Here is a 17,911-nt window from a genome sequence, read left to right as displayed (position 1 = left end):
TGTATATGTAATATACATAATATATGCATATTCAATATAGTATGTATATTACATGTACATGAACATACCGAATACATATACAGAATATGTATATTACATATACATATAAGAAGTGTCCTGTACATTACCAAACAACTCGTTAAAGATTAAATTTCTGAATTTTACAGACAGATGAATATCCAAGTGAAAATGACTACTGCCTTTCTTGAATGATAACCTTGCAGGTGGTTGGTCTCAATTTTACATTTATTGAATTCTTGATTCTCTAAGACTCTGTATCAAGTTTGAGAAGGCATAGGCTTTACTGATTAGTATTTAGATATTTGCAGATTGTGAAAACAGATATGCTATGGATTTCCAAGGGTGAATTTAAAGTTCAGAGAAATTAAAGAAAATAAAACCTGAGGCAAAATACATTAGTCTAAAAAATACAACTCACTAGCAGCACAGCTGCCACTGTCCCAAATAACAAAGGTAGCTTAGAACAATGCAAGAACATATATTCATGTGGAATAGTAGGAGCAGAAGTGTTCAAATCCTAAACCTGAAATGATTATTCATGTAGGACCCACGCAGCTTTAGGTCTGTATAACAGTCAAGAAGATTAAATATTGGTCCATGTGTAACTGAGTGGCAGCAGTACTCACATTGTAAATTACTGCAATACTAATAAACCAGTAAGTTTGCCAAGAATGCCGGTAAGGCAGTACTGAGGTGGAAAAAAAGCCAGTCAAGCTGATCCATGAAGAACTATGTGACCCTATTTCTTTAAGGGAACCAAATATTCAAAAGTTATTGACTTTTTACCTCAAAAACACAGATTATGGGACAAAATGATAAATATTGGATATTAGGCAATCACAAATTTATCAAAGTTGCTTGTATAATCATATTCCATTCTTTAGTGAATTATTCTAGGGACAGAATATATGTAAGCATGTCATTAAAAGGTATTGTAAAGAACATTCCTGGGTGCATTGCTAATGCAGGTATTTTCATCAGGTATTTTCTAATGACTGAGTGCTGAGAGAGCTGAAAAGATAGTATTTTTCTGAAAGGTTGCCCTAAAAGGAAAAGTTATGTGCTGTTGCAGCAAACCTCCACCATCAATGAAGTTTGAAACCTGTGTTTGGCACGGCAGACATGGTATTCTGTTTGACATAGTAACTGGAAAAAATCAAACCTGTTAAATAAGATCCCGATTATGTGGCTTTTTGCCTTATTTCCAGACAGAGTATGGATGTAACTCAGGGCAGTGCAGACACTGAGGCTATTGTCAGTTGGAGCTTGAATCAATTTACTGCAGAAGCTCTATAATCATGGTGGAGGCACCAGCCCTGGAGGGACTGAAAAGATGTGCAGATGTGGCTTGGCAGTGCTGGGTTAATCATTAGACTTGATGCTTCTAAAAGGAAAGACAGAACTGTCCTACTGTTGCCAGTGGGTTACTGCTGAATTAATGCATCAGGGAGAAAACCTAGTGAATGGGACACAAAGGTCTTGTTTTGTTGTGTCCTTTTTTTTTTTTTTTTTTTTTGATGTTTGTTTTTTGGAGTTTTTCTTTTTGTTTATTTGTTTGTGTTTGGGTTGTTGGGTTTTTTGGTTGGTTTGGTTGGTTTCTTGTTTGGCTTTTTTGGGGTTTTTTGGGGGTTTTTTTTGTTTGTTTTTGGGGGTTTTTTGGGTTTGTTTTGTTTTTGTTTTTTGTTTTTGGAGTTTTTTGTGGTTTTTTGTTTGGTTTTTTTGTTGTTTTTTTTTTTTTGTTTTTTGTTTGTTTTGTTGTTTTTTTTCCCCAATGTGACTGTTTAAAGATTACAAGGTGTGTGAATTTGTGAATTTAAAGGATAACAGCCCATTTGGAAGAACTCCATGTGCGGACATTCATATGTAAAAGTAGGTGAGCAGGTTTATTCTGGATTAGATTGTTTCACTTGAAAAATGTATCTTATTCATAAGAGTTCCCCAGAAAAGATTTTTCACGGAAGTATTTCAGTCAGTTTTACCTCATAGGCAGAATATGTATAATAAGCAGACACTCTCTGCGGTAGGACATATTACATTGTATCTTCTAAGAGATGCTTGCAACTTACTAACAGCTGAAATTGTCATGGATATTAAGGTTTTCATCCAGTAGTGAAATTTGTACCATCAATGATATCAGTGACTTCTTGTCAGCTTAGGGATAGTTGTCTGTTAAATTTAGAGATAGAGTCTTAATTCAGAAGAGCACTTTACTCATTAGTATTTGGTAATTGCCAGTTCTTCTCAAGATACTTGTTATAGAATCACTTTCTTCAGGGGAAAAAAAAGTATTTGGATTTATTTTTACTTCTTTGCATAAGGCTTTATATTTCAGAGAGTTTTTCTGTCAGCACCGTATTGTTTCACTTGCTGCAATAATTAGTAACAGTCTGTTCTCAAATGATGCTGCTAAAGAGGAATAATCCAGTTCCTCCATCATTTTACTGATGCATATTGCAAGGCCTTTAGCCCCACCTGCTCAAGACCTTGCATGCTTTTCTTATACTGCCTTTTTATTATACTGCCTTTTGCCTTATACTGGCAAAATCAGTTAGTTTAGTCTGCATTTCAAGTGCTGGAGTCCAAAGGTAGAGAATAAAGCAAGCTCACCTTTACTCATTACACCTAGAATACTTTTATATATTCTTCTTCCATTCATAACATTGTTTACAATATGGAAAATTGTTACAGAAAAGTGTCTTTTCTCCAGCAAGAACCTCCTCAAGATCTATCTAGTCACTTAGAAATCTCCCTGTTGCCATCAAGTTATTCTGTCGTTTCATGTCTAATTGGGCAATGGATCTAATTTCTGTCTTTCAACCGTTGCCTTGGGAGTGTGAGTAGTGTTTGTCACTAGGAATTATGGCACATATTTTTAGGGAGCTCCATAAAATACTATTATATCAGCATATAATTGATGTTTTACTGTACATAAGACTCACTAATACTTTGTGAAGACCTTCCAGCTGAGAGGGAAATGGAATATTTCTACCAGCAGAAGCTAATTGGAAGAAGCCAGCCTTATGTCTACCATGCACTGCTGTGATGGTGTAAATGTGAATTAGAGAACATCCATTTGCCTTTGTGCATTTTTCCTGAGCAAATAGCATAGATACACATCAAATTCCCTCTGCAAGTATGAAACATGGCCTATGGGAGTCTGTCAGGACAGCAGTCACTAGGAAACAGGGCTGTGTCTAAATGTAAAGCTGTTACCAAAATGTAAAGCTGTTACCAAAATATCTCTTTTTCTTCTCTCCTTTTGAGTTTCATTATTATTAATGCAATTTCAATTTTGCCTTGCTTCTAATTTTATTAATTATCTTTCAAAAGATGAAAGATGTTAAGATTTGGAGCATTCTGAAAGGGACATAAAACAAACCTAATTAGAGATATTCCATGTCATGAAGTCTCCCATTGAAGCCTATTTTGTAAAATGAGCTAAGTATACTAAATTGTTAAATAATAATTAGGTGTGAGCATTAGTGATAATGTATAGTTAACCTAGTTTGTGCTATCTGATCCAATTAATTTCTATAAATGCAATAACTTCCTTCTGAGCTAATTCAGTTGAGACCATGAGGTCAGCTCTTGCCCACTCAGAAAGGTCTGTTGTACACAACAGACTTTAGTTTTTATTTTTGACCAACTTTTCAGGAGGAATTAACACAATCAGATTGCAGTGGTCGTGAAACTTGGGGCACACACTTTAGCCAACAAATCTGACTTCTGTTGCTTTCATTTATTTAGGCTAAACATACATGTGAGACATTCCTGGATCAATAAGTAGTGTCAAAGAGCCAGGACATTGCATCATTCTTAAAAATTAATTTATTCTTAAATCAATATTACAATCAGCAGAACTTTTTTAAGAATACAGAACTACTATTTTCTGAAGAAAAGACAAAGAAAGTAGCAGTCTTACAGTTATAAAAGTATTCCTAATTTTACACACAAGCATCTGTGGAATACATCTACACAATACAAAAACAGTCAGCTCTTTCAATTTTCAATTAAGTATTTACATTTAAAGCAAATAGTCTAGATAAATTAATGGCATGTTACTTAGCAATTTTAGTTGTACAATTCTTATTAATACTGTAATTTTATTGAATAAATATGAATATTTTAGAAGTGTGTATTCAGCATTAAGTAATATTGCCAAGATGATGTCCCTTTTATACCCTAAAGGTTATTTGGAATTGTTACATTGCCAGCAAGACCAAAGAGGAATGACCTGGTATTTTTTGGTAAGATATTTCTTGACCCTGATATTTCTCAGTAAGGATTGTGGGTCAAGTACAATTTAAAATACACATTTGCTTGCACTCACCACAAAAGATGCACATATATGTTTGGATAGGAAAAGCATCCAAATAAAATACTCTGCAAAGGTTCAGCTTTTATGCTGTTACGTTTTTATGCATGTTAGTCATTGGCCAGTCGTAAGTGGGATTCGCCAAGGCTCAGTATTGAAGACAATACTGCTTAATATCTTTATGAATTATTTGGACCAGGGACTAGAGGGCATCTTCAGTCAGTTTACAGATGACACCAAAGTGAGCAGGAGTGCTGACCTGTTGGAGAGTTGGAAGGCTTTACAACAGATCGGGACAAGCTGGATCAGTGGGCTGAGGCCAGTGGAATGAGGATCAACACTTGTACTTGGGTCACAACTCAATCAATACCACAGGTGTGGGGCAGAGTGACTGGAAAGAAGCACAGCAGAAAAGCTGCTGGTCAACAATCAGCTGAACATGAACCAGAGTCTGCCCAAGTAGCCGAGAAGGCCAATGGTATCTTGGCCTTTATCCGAAATTGTGTGGCCAACAGGACCGGGGAGGTGACTGTATGGATATTCCCACTTAAGTGTAAGTGATGGGTTTCATTCTCAATTAGCTTATTCACTTGCAAAGTTTATCCTCTTGAGGAGTAGGTATTTCCCAGAAAGGAAGCATTTTCATTAGTATTTCAATCAGTTTCCCCACATAGGCACTTTATATGACTATACAAAAAGTTAATTATGTATGATAGATTTTGATAAAATAGCAGAGAATATTCTGAACTCCAGTTTCCATGTACACTAACACATAATTTGTATGGCTTGGAATACGTGTGCCTCATTTGTCAAAATACCAAAACTGCTGTCATGGAAGATCCCTGTAGACATGTTTTAAACCTGAACTCCACCACTAAACTTTAAAGGTGAAATACAAAGCAAAGATAAATCATCACTTCCTTTATGATCTGAAATTACTACACTGGCAGCAGAGGAAAATGTCTGCTTTATTTTTTAAATAATGTTTTTAGTATTTTCTAAGCTACAGTGCCTCACAGCCCTTTTGTGTTGCAGTGTTGTAACAGAATCTTTGGAGATTTGTAAGATGCAATTGTCCACATTTTAATTTTAAATGGTTTGATGCTTTATATGAAAAGCAAAAAGAGCAATTAAGAGAAGAAAAATACTGCATAAGGTAGGGAACAGTACAGGAAAATGTAGGTGTCACAAAACAAGGAGGTTGTATCTCAGTAGTGCAGAGGCATAAACCTGAATGATAAACTAAGAACTGTTTCAAAAATATAAGACTCATTCTGAAAATAATGCAATTTTACAAGCTAAGACACAAGCTAAGAAAATGTTTCTGGTTTCCATCCACCACTTCGGAGTTGGAGTCAGCCTGCCCTCAGTTTGTGTCACTCAAGGACCTTTGCCCTCCTTTGGTGCTTCCTGGATAGGGTGACCAGATACTAACAAGGGAACACTCTTTAGTTTAGAACTTTTTACTCAAGATACATATTTCTGAGCTTTCTAGTACTGTGAGTTATGACATCAAATTAATCTTGTTGAACCCAGGAGAAAGGTGCTACCTGAAACCTGTCAAGGTAATTGTTCTTCTTTATCCTCTGAGATAGGAGTCCTTTGTGTCAAATAAACATTTTTTAAGTGTTCCACCATAATGTTCTCCTCATCTTCAAGATCTGCATCTTCTTTCATCTCCCACCTGACAGAAAAAACATTATATTAATTCTTAATGTGTTTTAAACTAGTCTTTAGAACAAGTAAAAAAATACAGACCTTGTTTTTATCAATTCATTGCCCTCCCCAGCCGTGGTTACACGGGTTGAGACTATCGAATCACGCAAAATACAACCCCCAAAAACCTTGCCACACAGAAGTTGGTATGGGCATGAGGCAATTGACACAAATTGTCAAAGCTAGTACAAAATCTTACTTATATTTACTGCAACAGTACATTTTTTTACATTCTATGTGTCACACACACATTAGTAAAGTTGGAAACCTTGTAAAACTTGCAGAGAAAAAGTGAAGAGCTAACACACATTTTGGAAGTTAAGCAGATGCTCTCAATACTCTCTAAGTTTGCAGTAAAATACCACTACATGAAGTCCAACCCAAATATTTAATGTGAGTTGTCATAATTCTCTGACATTGACGGTATTATTTTGCAAAATACTACAAAACTGACTGGCTCTTCTTCTTTTACCATCAAGTATAATGACCTACCCAAAAATAGATGACATCAGATTCTTTCTTCCTCTCATGTGAATACTCATTTCTAGTTTAGGATTAAGAGCTAATGTCACTAAAACTGCAAAAGTGAAGGACTGTGAAGATGATTTTTTTTTTTTTTAGTAGTAGTAGTCAAATATAAAAGCTTAAAAGTCATGCAGTATTCTGCTAAAGAAAATCAGGATAATAAATGCAGCAAGAGTGCTGATATGTAGTCAGGTAAACTTTGTATCACTCCAATTATGTCTACACAATGGTCACTTCTTTTACAAGTTCTGTGGATATTTTAAGAGTTTGATGTCCCTTTAATATTAATCTCATTCTCTTCTAAGTAGATAATAAAGTGTGGGCTCCCAGTTCAGACCACCTGAAGACAAAAGGTAAAACACCAATACTTAAACTAGAAATCACATTTTCAGGTATTAAAACGAATAGGTTATAAATGAGCTATAGAATGATGCAGAAAGGTAAGAGATGTAAAAAATCAGCCAAACAAGGACTGCTTTTAGGAAAATGTCAGGAGCAATGCTTTAGTCCTGTCCCCCCACTTCTTAGGTCCTCACTCATACTGCAAAAATCAGAAGCCATATACAAGTTCAGAATGGTGCATAAATCAAATATAATACAGAATGGTGGAATGATTACATTTCATTCTGTATATTTGGAAGAAGAGAACAGCTAATTTTGGCAATAGAGCATGGTGTATACTTTGTATCTATTTTAAAGCTTACTAAAACCAGAAGGAGCAAGTCCTTTGTAGTAAAATCTCATTGTTAAAAAACAATTAGGAAAAAATATGTTCAAAGAACATACATAAATTGGCACATATACTTCACACCTTTACCTTGAAAACTGAATCTGACAACCCATATTACTGCCTGAAAGAGTATCAGAACAAGCAAAGCATACTATGAATAAAATTATAAGCGCTAAATGCCTATGATCAAGGTTTTGCAATAATTAGCTTCCTATTACTCCGCTCATATGTGACTGCTATAATTCTTAACCTTATGTGCATATTAGCATTAGGTACAATTAATTGCTCTGTCTGCTTCATTCTCTGGTTTATGCTATAAAATCTGGCTGTATGAACCTTCAGTGCAGTCACTTTTGCAAGCATCCCCAGTGAATGGTATTTAACAGGGTGACTGGTTTCCCCTTTTCCTTTTGGTAATGTATATCTTCTCTTCAAACCTAGGAAGAAGTTGTGCATGCCTTAATTTGAGTTTATGGTCCTCAGCATTATTCAGAAACACTACTACATGAGCTGAACTAATTAATTTTAATTAATTTGATTTGTTGCATATTTTTAACTAGAGGAGACATTTGCTTAGAAGGACTGCCATAGTTACAGAGATAGAATGTAGAGTGTAGCATCAGGGGTGACTGAAAATCATGTATTCCATATCTTCTCTACATCAATCCGTGCAAGATAGTTTACTATCTCTTTAAGACCCAGAGCTGGAAGCAGAACCTCTGTGTTTTACCCTGGTCCACGGAAAGGGAAGGGGTGATGGGAACAGACTCGTGGAGCTATTTTGTCCTTTCCAGACTCTTGAGAACGTCAGAAAATGGGGTGCTCTGACAGGCTGCTAACCATGGCTTCCAATGAACTGATGAAAAAAAATGGCAGACAGTGACCCTTGCCATGGTTGCTACAGCAACCACCGCTTTTGGAGACCAGAGGGATGTTTCTCTGGACTTTCCGCTGCTGCTGCTCAGGACAGCTGCCTGTTGTCAAGGGTTGGAGCCTCTCCACAAGTTTCCAGCTGCTCAGGGAGTTGGCCCTACATCTGCTGGGAAGTTTCTTTCCGTGTTTCAACAGCACTGACTCCTTCAGGACAAAAATATGTTTTCTAGGTTTTATTTTTCACCACTCCCATTTTTGCCTGGGACAGAAGGAAGTTTTGGAACCATGGATGCTATTTATGTGTGTTGTTGCCTTTGTGCCCGTTCCTGGCCGCATGGCGCAGAGAGAGGAATCGACACCATTTTGTCTGTGTTCACCAGGACAATTCGGGGGACCTCCTCTGCATTTGTGGGTGAGGGTTTAAGTGTTGGCCTCTATATATCTTGGTTATTGCTGTTTTCTTTTAGTAAACTGTTTTTTCTTTTTCACATATCTCTTTGCATTTCTCTCTCCTCATTGGTAGAGGGGATAGGTTGAAAACTAAGGGGAGGGAAATTATTGCAGAATCTCTGCCCTGTAAAATTGCCTTGAACTAAGGCATACAGTTATGCCTTAGTTCAACTATATTTGGCGCCAAGCTAAATGGGGGTCAAGAGAGGAAGTGAAAAAATAACAAATTTGACCAAATAATTTCTATATTGGGTACAGAACTCCTTGGTTTGCTTGGTCTGATCATGGCACTGTGGCACCTAACCTTGTGTATGCGTCCAAATATGTGGAAGGATCTGCTCGTGATAATGCTCTTCTTCAGATCAGGGAGAGGAATCAAGATACAGTTGATACAGTTTTTGTTACCAGTTTATGGAATGATAACATCAAAGGCAATTAAGATCATTTGGTAAATGGATTCATTGTTGTTTGCCTGTCCTGATCTGGGTTGCTGTGCCTGGGGTTTATTAATAATCACACACAGCCTGTGGGGGGAAGAGAAGGTAATTTTTCCTTTTGCCTTTCACCTCCTTCTCCCTTCAGGTCCGACACATCGCTTCTTGAGAAAGCTGGATGCTTTCTCTCTCTTTGGATGCTATGGACATGGTGGGAGTTCAACTGGTTGGGATGGATAGAGAGCTAGCCTTCATCAATAATGGAGGCATCAGCTTAAGGCCTTGGGATGCAGGATATTAAGAAATTAAACATCTAGTTGAGTTATGGTGAGAAGCATGGAATCATGGGAGTTATTATGTTAATGTTGTTATTCCATATTAGGCAATGTTTCTAGTTCTTGTTTCTGTTGGTTAGGTATGTTTTCCATACATGGTTATGGTTTTAGTTCCTGGTTCTCTTCCCTCAGATATATTGTTGAATTTGCTCCATTGTCTTGTCTTCGAGGATCATCCCATACAGTGCACGGCTTTTGTTTCCTTTTGTTATTTTTGCTCATTATTAAAGTTGTCTGTTTTTCGGACATCCTTGTTGTTCTCATCCCTATTTCTTCTACCACACAACTCCCAGCTGGCCTGGTCCTGATGTCATGTGCACTGGCACGACAGGACACAATATTCTCCTTGCTGGTTCTGCTCTGTCTCCTCTGTACACACTACAACACATCTGGAGTCAGGACGGAGATTTCTAGGGAGGTGTCTTGGATTGATTTATGATGATAGTCTATTCCATGGTCCTCTGCTTTATGTCTAAAAATTATTACTGTATCTTTAAAGCCTAGGATTGGTAGTGTGTGGGACTGGGGAAGGGGGAGCTTTGGGCTTTTTCGAAGTGTCACTGTGCAAGCATTCCATGGCACTGTGCAGTTTGGGTTTGTTGGCCCAGGCAAAAAAACTTTTCCCTCCTCTGGCTTGTAGGAGCTGCAGCAGCAATCTTTCATCTGCTTGAGGTGAACTGAACAGCTAGTGGTCCAAGACTGCAGGAGTGGGACTGGCTGGAGTGGGGCTGCCCCGTTCCAGCCCCAAGCCTTGGGGAGCTGAGCCAGGGAGAAAAAGTACACCAAGAGGCTCCAGCACAGCTGTTTGTCTGCCGTGGAGAGGGGGTCGACGCTAGAGAGCCACCGGGTTTTTGCCTCCTCCATGGTATATTTACTACCCTCAGCATGAAAGCTGGCACTGCCTCGTACTTGTCAGGGAGTTTAGTTTGGAAGTCTCCCTCTGAACAAATACAAAACTCAGATAAGGTAGCAGAATATTTAAAATAAAATTTCTGTGTCAGTTCCAGATAGCGGCAACTTACTGCTCTGTGCTGGGCCCTAATTAATGCTTACCTGCATGCTTCTTGTTACTATACAGCAGCAGCTACAACCAGAAGAGAAAGAGAGCAAATTGGCAGACACCACAGTCACTCAGGCTGCAGTTAAACAAGATGTGCAGCCTAAGCCAGTAGCAGTCAGCCCTGTCCGAAGGAGGGGCCAAATAAGACCAAATCCAGTTGCCCAGTAAGATGACCATGGGGGGTTCTAGGGAGAATGTTCAAGGGGAACATCCCTTCAACACGTCATGCCAGCAATGCTACCTGGAGTAAGCAGAGCACTCTGATCACACAGCAAGTTCAGATGGGAAATCGTAATCATTCTGGGATCTTGGAAACTATCACAAACTGGCCTGAAGGTGAGTGTTTTGGACTATCATCTGAAGAGGAAGAGGATTAGGTGGCACATGCTGAGGAGGCCCCATCATATAACCAGCCACCAGAAAGTAAGAGGCGACACACTCTCTTTACTGACAGTTCCTGCCTTATCATAGGGACAAATAAAAAATGGAAAGCTGCCATATTGGAGCCTAAGTAGTAAGTTGTGGGGGGATAAAATGTAAGAAAATAAAGATAGTGCAGAAGGTAATCTCACTCCTGAGGAGTTGCAGCTGTACTAGTCAGCAAAGATTAGGAACAGGCCTGCCCTTAACAGGCCACAGCTGTGTCCAATGAGGATAAGTACTAAAAAAGAGTGGGTTGGGTGTTTGAGAAGGGAGCTGGAGTTTGTTGGTTGTGCTGTGAAGGAGTCAGTGCTGTGAGGAACTGCCTGTGAGAAATCACCAAAAAAGTATGGAACTTTTGCAATAAGATGACAACAGAAAGTCACAGAAATTACCAAAGGACAAGGTGGATCAAGCCCAGATGCAGAACTGAAAACCCATCTGGCTTTGGATATTGTTGATAAAAAGAAGTGGCCAACACCATATGTCCATACTGACTTGTAGATGGTAGCAAAGACTCTGTGGGGGTGACTGGAATGATGGGAAAAGGCCAATTGGCATTGAAGAAGGAAATTTGTTGAGATTGCAAAAATCTGACTAGACATTGCTAGACGTTCTCGGATAGAGAAGCTGACCACAAAAGTTTGTTGTGTGGATGCCTAGATGCCTATGAGTTGGGCTAATAAGGAGCATTGCAACAACAAATAAGTGGACTGGGCTGCCAAAATTAAAGGTAGATCTGGACTGGCAACAGGAGGGAGAGTTATTTCTAGTTTGGTGGGCCCATGTCATGAGGTGCCTCAAGTCATGAGGGAAGAGATGCAAGATACTCATGGGCTTGTGACTGAAGGATGGACTTAAGCATGGACACCATATCCCAGGTAATCATGATTATGAAACATGCATCAAGCAGGCCAAGGAGGTAAAACACATTAGTACAGGATACAGTGGGCTAAATATAAACATTGAGAAGCCTGGCAGACAGATTATAGCAAACCTGCCAAGGCAGGCCCTATGTACTCACAGTGGTAGAAGCAATCACTGGATGGCTGGAGACCTACCCTGTGCCTCAAGCCTCTCCTGTGGCAACAAAGCACCCCGGAAAGAATTGAGTAAGACAATGGGACTCATGTTAAAAAGAAGGTCATGGACACCTGGGCTAGAGAACATTGTATTTAGTGGGTCTATTACATTCCCTATCACACATAAGCCCTTGGGAAAGCCAAACAGTGCAATGGATTGTTGGAAACCATGCTGAATGCAATGGGTGGTGGAACCTTCAAACAATGGGATCTATGTTTACCAAAGAGCACCAGGTTAGTTAACACTAGTGGCTCCACTAACCAAGCTAGCCCTGCCCAGTCAGAGTCCCTGCATATACTAGATGAAGATGAAGTCCCCATGTGCATATGGTGCATGTTGAGATTAGTCCCATCTCAAGCAAAGGCAAATTCATTCATGGGATTGTTTTTAATCAAGGACCTGGTTACACTTGGTGGCTAATACAGAGGGATGGGGAACACTGTGTTCCTCAAGGGGACCTGATTTTGGTGAGAACCATCTCTAACGTTGAATTATGTAATATTGGTTGTTGAATGACACTGCCACCATGCATCATAAAATATCCTCAACAATGAATACAGACCGCTCAAGTACACCAGTAGTGGAACAAAATAAGCTCAACAAACATCTTGGGTGAACAGTCAGTGATCACTTAAATAATACCTGTATCAATATAGTTATTTGTACATGTATATGGCTACAGTTAAAAGGAATCTGGATGTCATGTGCATGGTATATAATAATATCCTGGGTACAAAGTTGGAGTTTTCAGTGCTGTTTATTATAAATACCATTCACATCAGCCATAGGCCTGGTTTCAGCAGAGATGAAGCAATGGCTGGAACGGGAAGGGATCCATTTTGGTCTGGCTCACGAAAGTGAAGCAATCAGCAGACCCTGGCACTGTAGACCTATGGGTCTCTTCCCATCTCCAAGCCCTTCAGGACATTTCGGGATGACAAATGGGCTGAGAAGAGGCAGAGGGACCACTCCCAAATTCATGGTTCAGAAGTGATAGCTTCCAAAGTGACAGACCCAAAACTGCAGCCAGGAATATCTAGGCCAGGAGTCTGCAGTTTTTGGTGCCCAGTGGGATGATTTCCCTCCCCTACAACAGGGCAGCAACCTGAAGCAGTGGCACTGACACCAACCTGTGGGAAATGTAAGCACAGAGATCTTCCAAGGCCTCAAACATACAAGCTCAGAGATAGAAATGGACACAGTGTTTGACCTAAGACCTTGGAGAAGGCTTGGAGGTTCAGAATAGAATAGTGAAACTGACACAAAATAAGAATAACGATTCATAGTTTAAGCAGAAATGTTTTAAGCAAGTAGAAACATGCTTCATATAAGTGAATAAATATGTTAGGCAAGACAGTAGAAAATTTTAAAGTTTAGCAATAGAACTTGTTATAGAGTTAGTAAAGTAGAAGATACAGCAATAAGTTTCTGTAGAGTTATATGATGGGATAAAAAGAGAGGCATTGCAGCAAATAGTGTAAAATGCAGCAATTAATAATTGGTTTATGAAGATGCTAGCGAGCTTTGTGGAAGTAGTTGATTGGATAAGAAATTTATAAAAGACATTGTAACTAAAATTATAACAGCTTCTGATGTACACTTTCTGATGTACATGAATGCACCATGAATGGATGTAACAACCTTACAGTCTCGCCCTTCCATGAGACTGATTTTGCAATAAACAATTTTTTAACTGCCTTATCAGTCAACCCTGTTTACTCTGTATCCCGAAAACCAGCAGAGTGTGGCTGAGCTGAAAGGGAGTCCAGCAGGGGGCAGGAAGAGGCAGAAAGCGGTAGGAGTGATATCCCAGAGACTCCCCCTGCTGTCACACAGAGGGAACAGGAAAACTGGTAATGCAGGCCGGGACCTGCGCCAGGCAATGCCAGCACATCCCGTCTCCCACCAGAATCACACCATAGCCCTCTGCATTCCTGGGGTTTTTTTTTCTTCCAGAGAGGAAGGTTTAGCCAGGAGAGCCTCTCTACCATCTTGTCTTTGTCCTCTGGGGCACATGAGCTGCCTGGGTGGCAGCCATCTTCTTTTCTTTGTTCTCAAAGGAACCAGTTGACTCAGCACCTATGTATCTAGGTGTTTTTGTTGTTTTCTTTGTTGTTGCTGTTTTCTTTTAGTAAAATGATTTTTTTTTCATTTATATCTTTTTTTTTTTGCATTTATCTGTCCTTATCAGTAGACAGGGAGAAGGGAGGTAAATTTCAGAGTCTCTGCACCATAAAATTGTCTTAGCCTAAGACCAGGACAACAACCGAAAATTCTAAATGAAGTACATTCAAAGCAGTTATTGGCTAATGGAAGTTTAACAATAAATAGCAGATTATTTTTGAAGATACTGATTTCATACTTCTCAGCATATTTCATTGAATCTTAACAGCATTGGTAAAAATCTTCAATGTCATCTAGTTCGGATGTTCTTTAGTGTTCACTTTATAAGAGGTTATGCTAATACATTTTCATTCTATCCAAAAGTAATCTATTTTTAAAGCATTTATGTAGATCCAATGATGTGTATTCACTTAGAAGCATCCATGAATTAAAGATCTATGAAATGAGCTTGACCAACATCTGGTCCCTTATTAATTGAGAAATTTTTCCAGTTTTATGCTTTAAGTCTGAGGACAATATAGTTTTTTAAAAGACTTACTGGACTGTAAGGAAGAAGGCTGTAACACATGTTTATTGTTCTAAACAGGATGAGAAACTAACTGTTTCCATTTAAGCTGAAAAAGTCAACATTTACTAGTAAAACTTTTGTCCAAAATAGATGTTTTTACTAGCATATCAAAAATATGTGACAATTGTTCTGGCAATAGTAATTGACACAAATCCAACTAGCCAGTTAAAGTAATGTGAATATGAACAAAATTACCATCAGGAATTACTTTCAAAATGCAAGATTCATCAATTGAACAGCCAACTTGCACACTTCCGTTGTTTCAAATCATTAGTAACACAGCTCTTGGAAAAAAATTTCAAATTCAGAGGTTGTGAATACGGGTTGTGGAAACAGGATATAAGATGAAACGCACAGGACAAAAGGAGCAGGAAGTGTTAGCGCGAGACAGGGCAAAGTTCAGCAAACAGTAACTCAGGTAAAGGAAAGGTAGGGATATCCTATGGTGAACTGTGATGTTATTGGTTAGCAAGAACAGTATGTTACCGTATAAGGCAATGTTTAAGGTCATTGGATGATTGTAGCCTTAAGAGGTCCTATATAAACGCCATGTTGGGACAAATATAATCGGCTTCTGATCATCAGTCAGACTCCCAAGTCTTCCCTGCCTCTTGAATCCTGACAAGAGGTGGCATATGTTTTATTTCTTCTTTTATTTCTTTGTTATGGTACATCTTGGAACACTAAATAAAATCAGCATTTTAAAAGGATATTGGAATTATTTGAAGCGACAAATTATACCACCACCTACATTTTGCTTAGAGTTCACTTAACCATAAAAAGATGAATTCAAGTGTCTAGAACACCCAATTTTAGTATACTATTCATATTTAAAAGAAAGCAAATGTTTAAAATAAAATGCCATCACCTTTGTAATCTTTAGGGTAGCACCAGAAATTTTCAAGTCAATAACAACTTGTGAATGTAGATAATTAAAAATAAATATATTTTCAGAATATGCTGAAATATCTAATAATGTAGGTGACATACTGTGTGAACCTGATGTAAATCACTTAAACACTTTTCTCTGTATACTGTTCCTTTCTGTGTTACATGTGGCTAATCAAGGGGGGAAAAAAAGTAGTCGATTTTTCAAATAGATAAAGCAAAACACATCAGCACAGATAAATATAGGAATCACTGAAGTTTTCTGCTTACACCTTAGATCATGAGGTCAGAGGGGAGGGCTTCTGTTTCTGCTTATAAACAAGAAGCAAGAGAGGAAGTCTTGGCCTGCACATCCACAAGCTAACAGAGTGCAAGGGGAAAGTATTCAGTAACCCAGGAAGATAAGTGATTCCAACTCATGTTTCCTTAGCAATGTATCAATTGTGCTCTTGTGCTCTCCTTGCTTATAAATAGCATCAATATATCCATTTACATAAATCGCTACACATAACTATTTTTTAATAATGCTTTTGTTTCTCTCTATTGGATTGTAGAAAGTAAAGAAGTTAAATCTGTTTGCAGAGACGCAGAGAAAAATTTTCAGTGTACCGGTAAAAAGCATGCTGGGCAGTCCCCATTATTTACTTTTTTAGACTAGCCCCATAACATCTACTGCATGCATGAAGTTGCTTATCTGACATTCTGAACTAAGAAATGTGCAAATCCACTAATTGTGCAAATGCATGTATTCAAATACATATGCATAGAACATACTTTTATATACATATATATACACACATACATACATACACCCATGCAAGTAACAGAGCAATGATGTAGGCATTCAAGAAGGCTGATTTTATGGAAGAATGGGGTCAGTAACACTATGTCTAAGCTAAGTGCTTGTAGGTAAATATTCAAAGGATTACATCTTTTCAGTGATTTAAAATAACTTGGTAATTGTGGATTGAATTTAATTCTTTTGAGTCTTAATTTAACTTTTTAAGAATATCAAAGAAGGAAGTATGTTATAATCAGAGTGCCAAAGATATATTCATTCAGGAAATGCATACGACTTATCTGCCTATGATTACATTATAGAAATGCATCTACTAAAAATACCCTGCTCTTCACATGATAAGCTACTTGTTCCCTTTCTTTACGCGTCACCTTTTTATTTCAACTTAAAAAGCCTTTCCATTATGCATGTTGAAAACCCAATGTAAATATTTTAAAGTATTAAACTTTCAAATATAGTTACTGTGGTATATGTATGTTCTGTAAATACAAATACAAGATATATCTGCTGAGAAACTATATTTGATAATCTGACAGCATTGAGGCTTAACAGTATAAAAAATTCATATTTTGTCAACAAGAAACTTTCTCCATTTTTTAAGGAGGGGCTACTACAGTAGCATAATAAGATTAATATTTTAAAAATGTAAGATTATTGTGGCTGTATTATAATCCCCGTCTTAATGCATTGACATTTTATCAAATACTAATTTTCTTGCTTTTAGAAGGGTTCCACTCAGTAAATAACTTGCTGAAAAAATATGCTATGTGAGAAGGACACCTAGGGGAACCAGGAAGCTGACTTGTATTAGTAACAAATGGTTTTACTCAAATTTAAGCAAATGCTGGCTACTAAAAACCTTGTCCTTTCATGCGTATTGCTCTTTGACCTGCAGCCAGAATACCCCAGTTTTTTTGAGGAGCAAAAAAATTTATTTCAACAAGCTCAGAAATTTAGTAGATGCTTCTTATTTTATTTTCAAAAATTGGTTCTGTTAGCATAATGCTGTCTCACTCTTCCTGAAGATTCCCAGGGACAGACTGAAAATGCAGCAACAGATTGAAGCAGAGATACCATCCCAAAGAAGAGCAAAATAATCTGTAGATAAAAATCTACAAGTACAACAAATAAATTTCAGACTAGCATACTAAAAAAACAGAGAGGAGATGGAGATAGTTAAACAGGATCTCTGTCGGCTGCACTATTGGTCATTCAGGTCCTTCACTGCTGAACTGCAATCCTTTACAGAAAGAGTTTGTTTCTGTTAGGAACTGAAAAACTTGCAATTTCCCCCAGTTCATTCCAAGATGATATTGCCTACATCAGTGTAACTAATATATGTATCCAGAAATCAGAAAGCCACAAAAGCTAAGAAGACAAAGGTAGGTGAAATGATAACTGACAGTTCTGGAAATTCATCATGCAGACTTGACACCTTGCAACCAAGTGTAAAGGGAGAGCACTAGAAAAAACAGCATTCCTGAATTAATTGGCAAAGACCTTTACTTTCTCTGCTTAGTCCAAAGCCCCTCCTTAAACTGTTATTAACTGGAAGAAAAATGATGAATAA

General features: G+C 38.0%; 1 protein-coding gene across 10 annotated transcripts in view; it reads right to left on the bottom strand.

The window, feature by feature from the left end:
• Positions 1-3,768: 3,768 nt before the first annotated feature.
• The window catches only part of KIAA0825 (KIAA0825 ortholog), a 243,184-nt gene continuing 229,041 nt past the window's right edge, over positions 3,769-17,911 (bottom strand). For 6 of the 10 annotated variants that reach the window (XM_038124585.1, XM_038124589.1, XM_038124588.1 and 3 more), the window contains one exon: positions 3,778-6,020. In XM_038124585.1, the coding sequence (XP_037980513.1) occupies positions 5,897-6,020 (124 nt within the window). In that variant the 3' untranslated portion in view covers positions 3,778-5,896. Of the gene's footprint in view, positions 6,021-17,911 lie in introns of all 10 variants that reach the window. The other 4 variants (XM_038124581.1, XM_038124590.1, XM_038124587.1 and 1 more) reach the window with 4 other exon arrangements.

This window comes from Motacilla alba, chromosome Z, assembly GCF_015832195.1.
Source record: "Motacilla alba alba isolate MOTALB_02 chromosome Z, Motacilla_alba_V1.0_pri, whole genome shotgun sequence".
Lineage (NCBI taxonomy): Eukaryota > Metazoa > Chordata > Aves > Passeriformes > Motacillidae > Motacilla > Motacilla alba.
The sequence above is the reverse complement of the archived record's forward strand: the minus strand, read 5'-3'. Positions and strand labels throughout refer to the sequence as shown.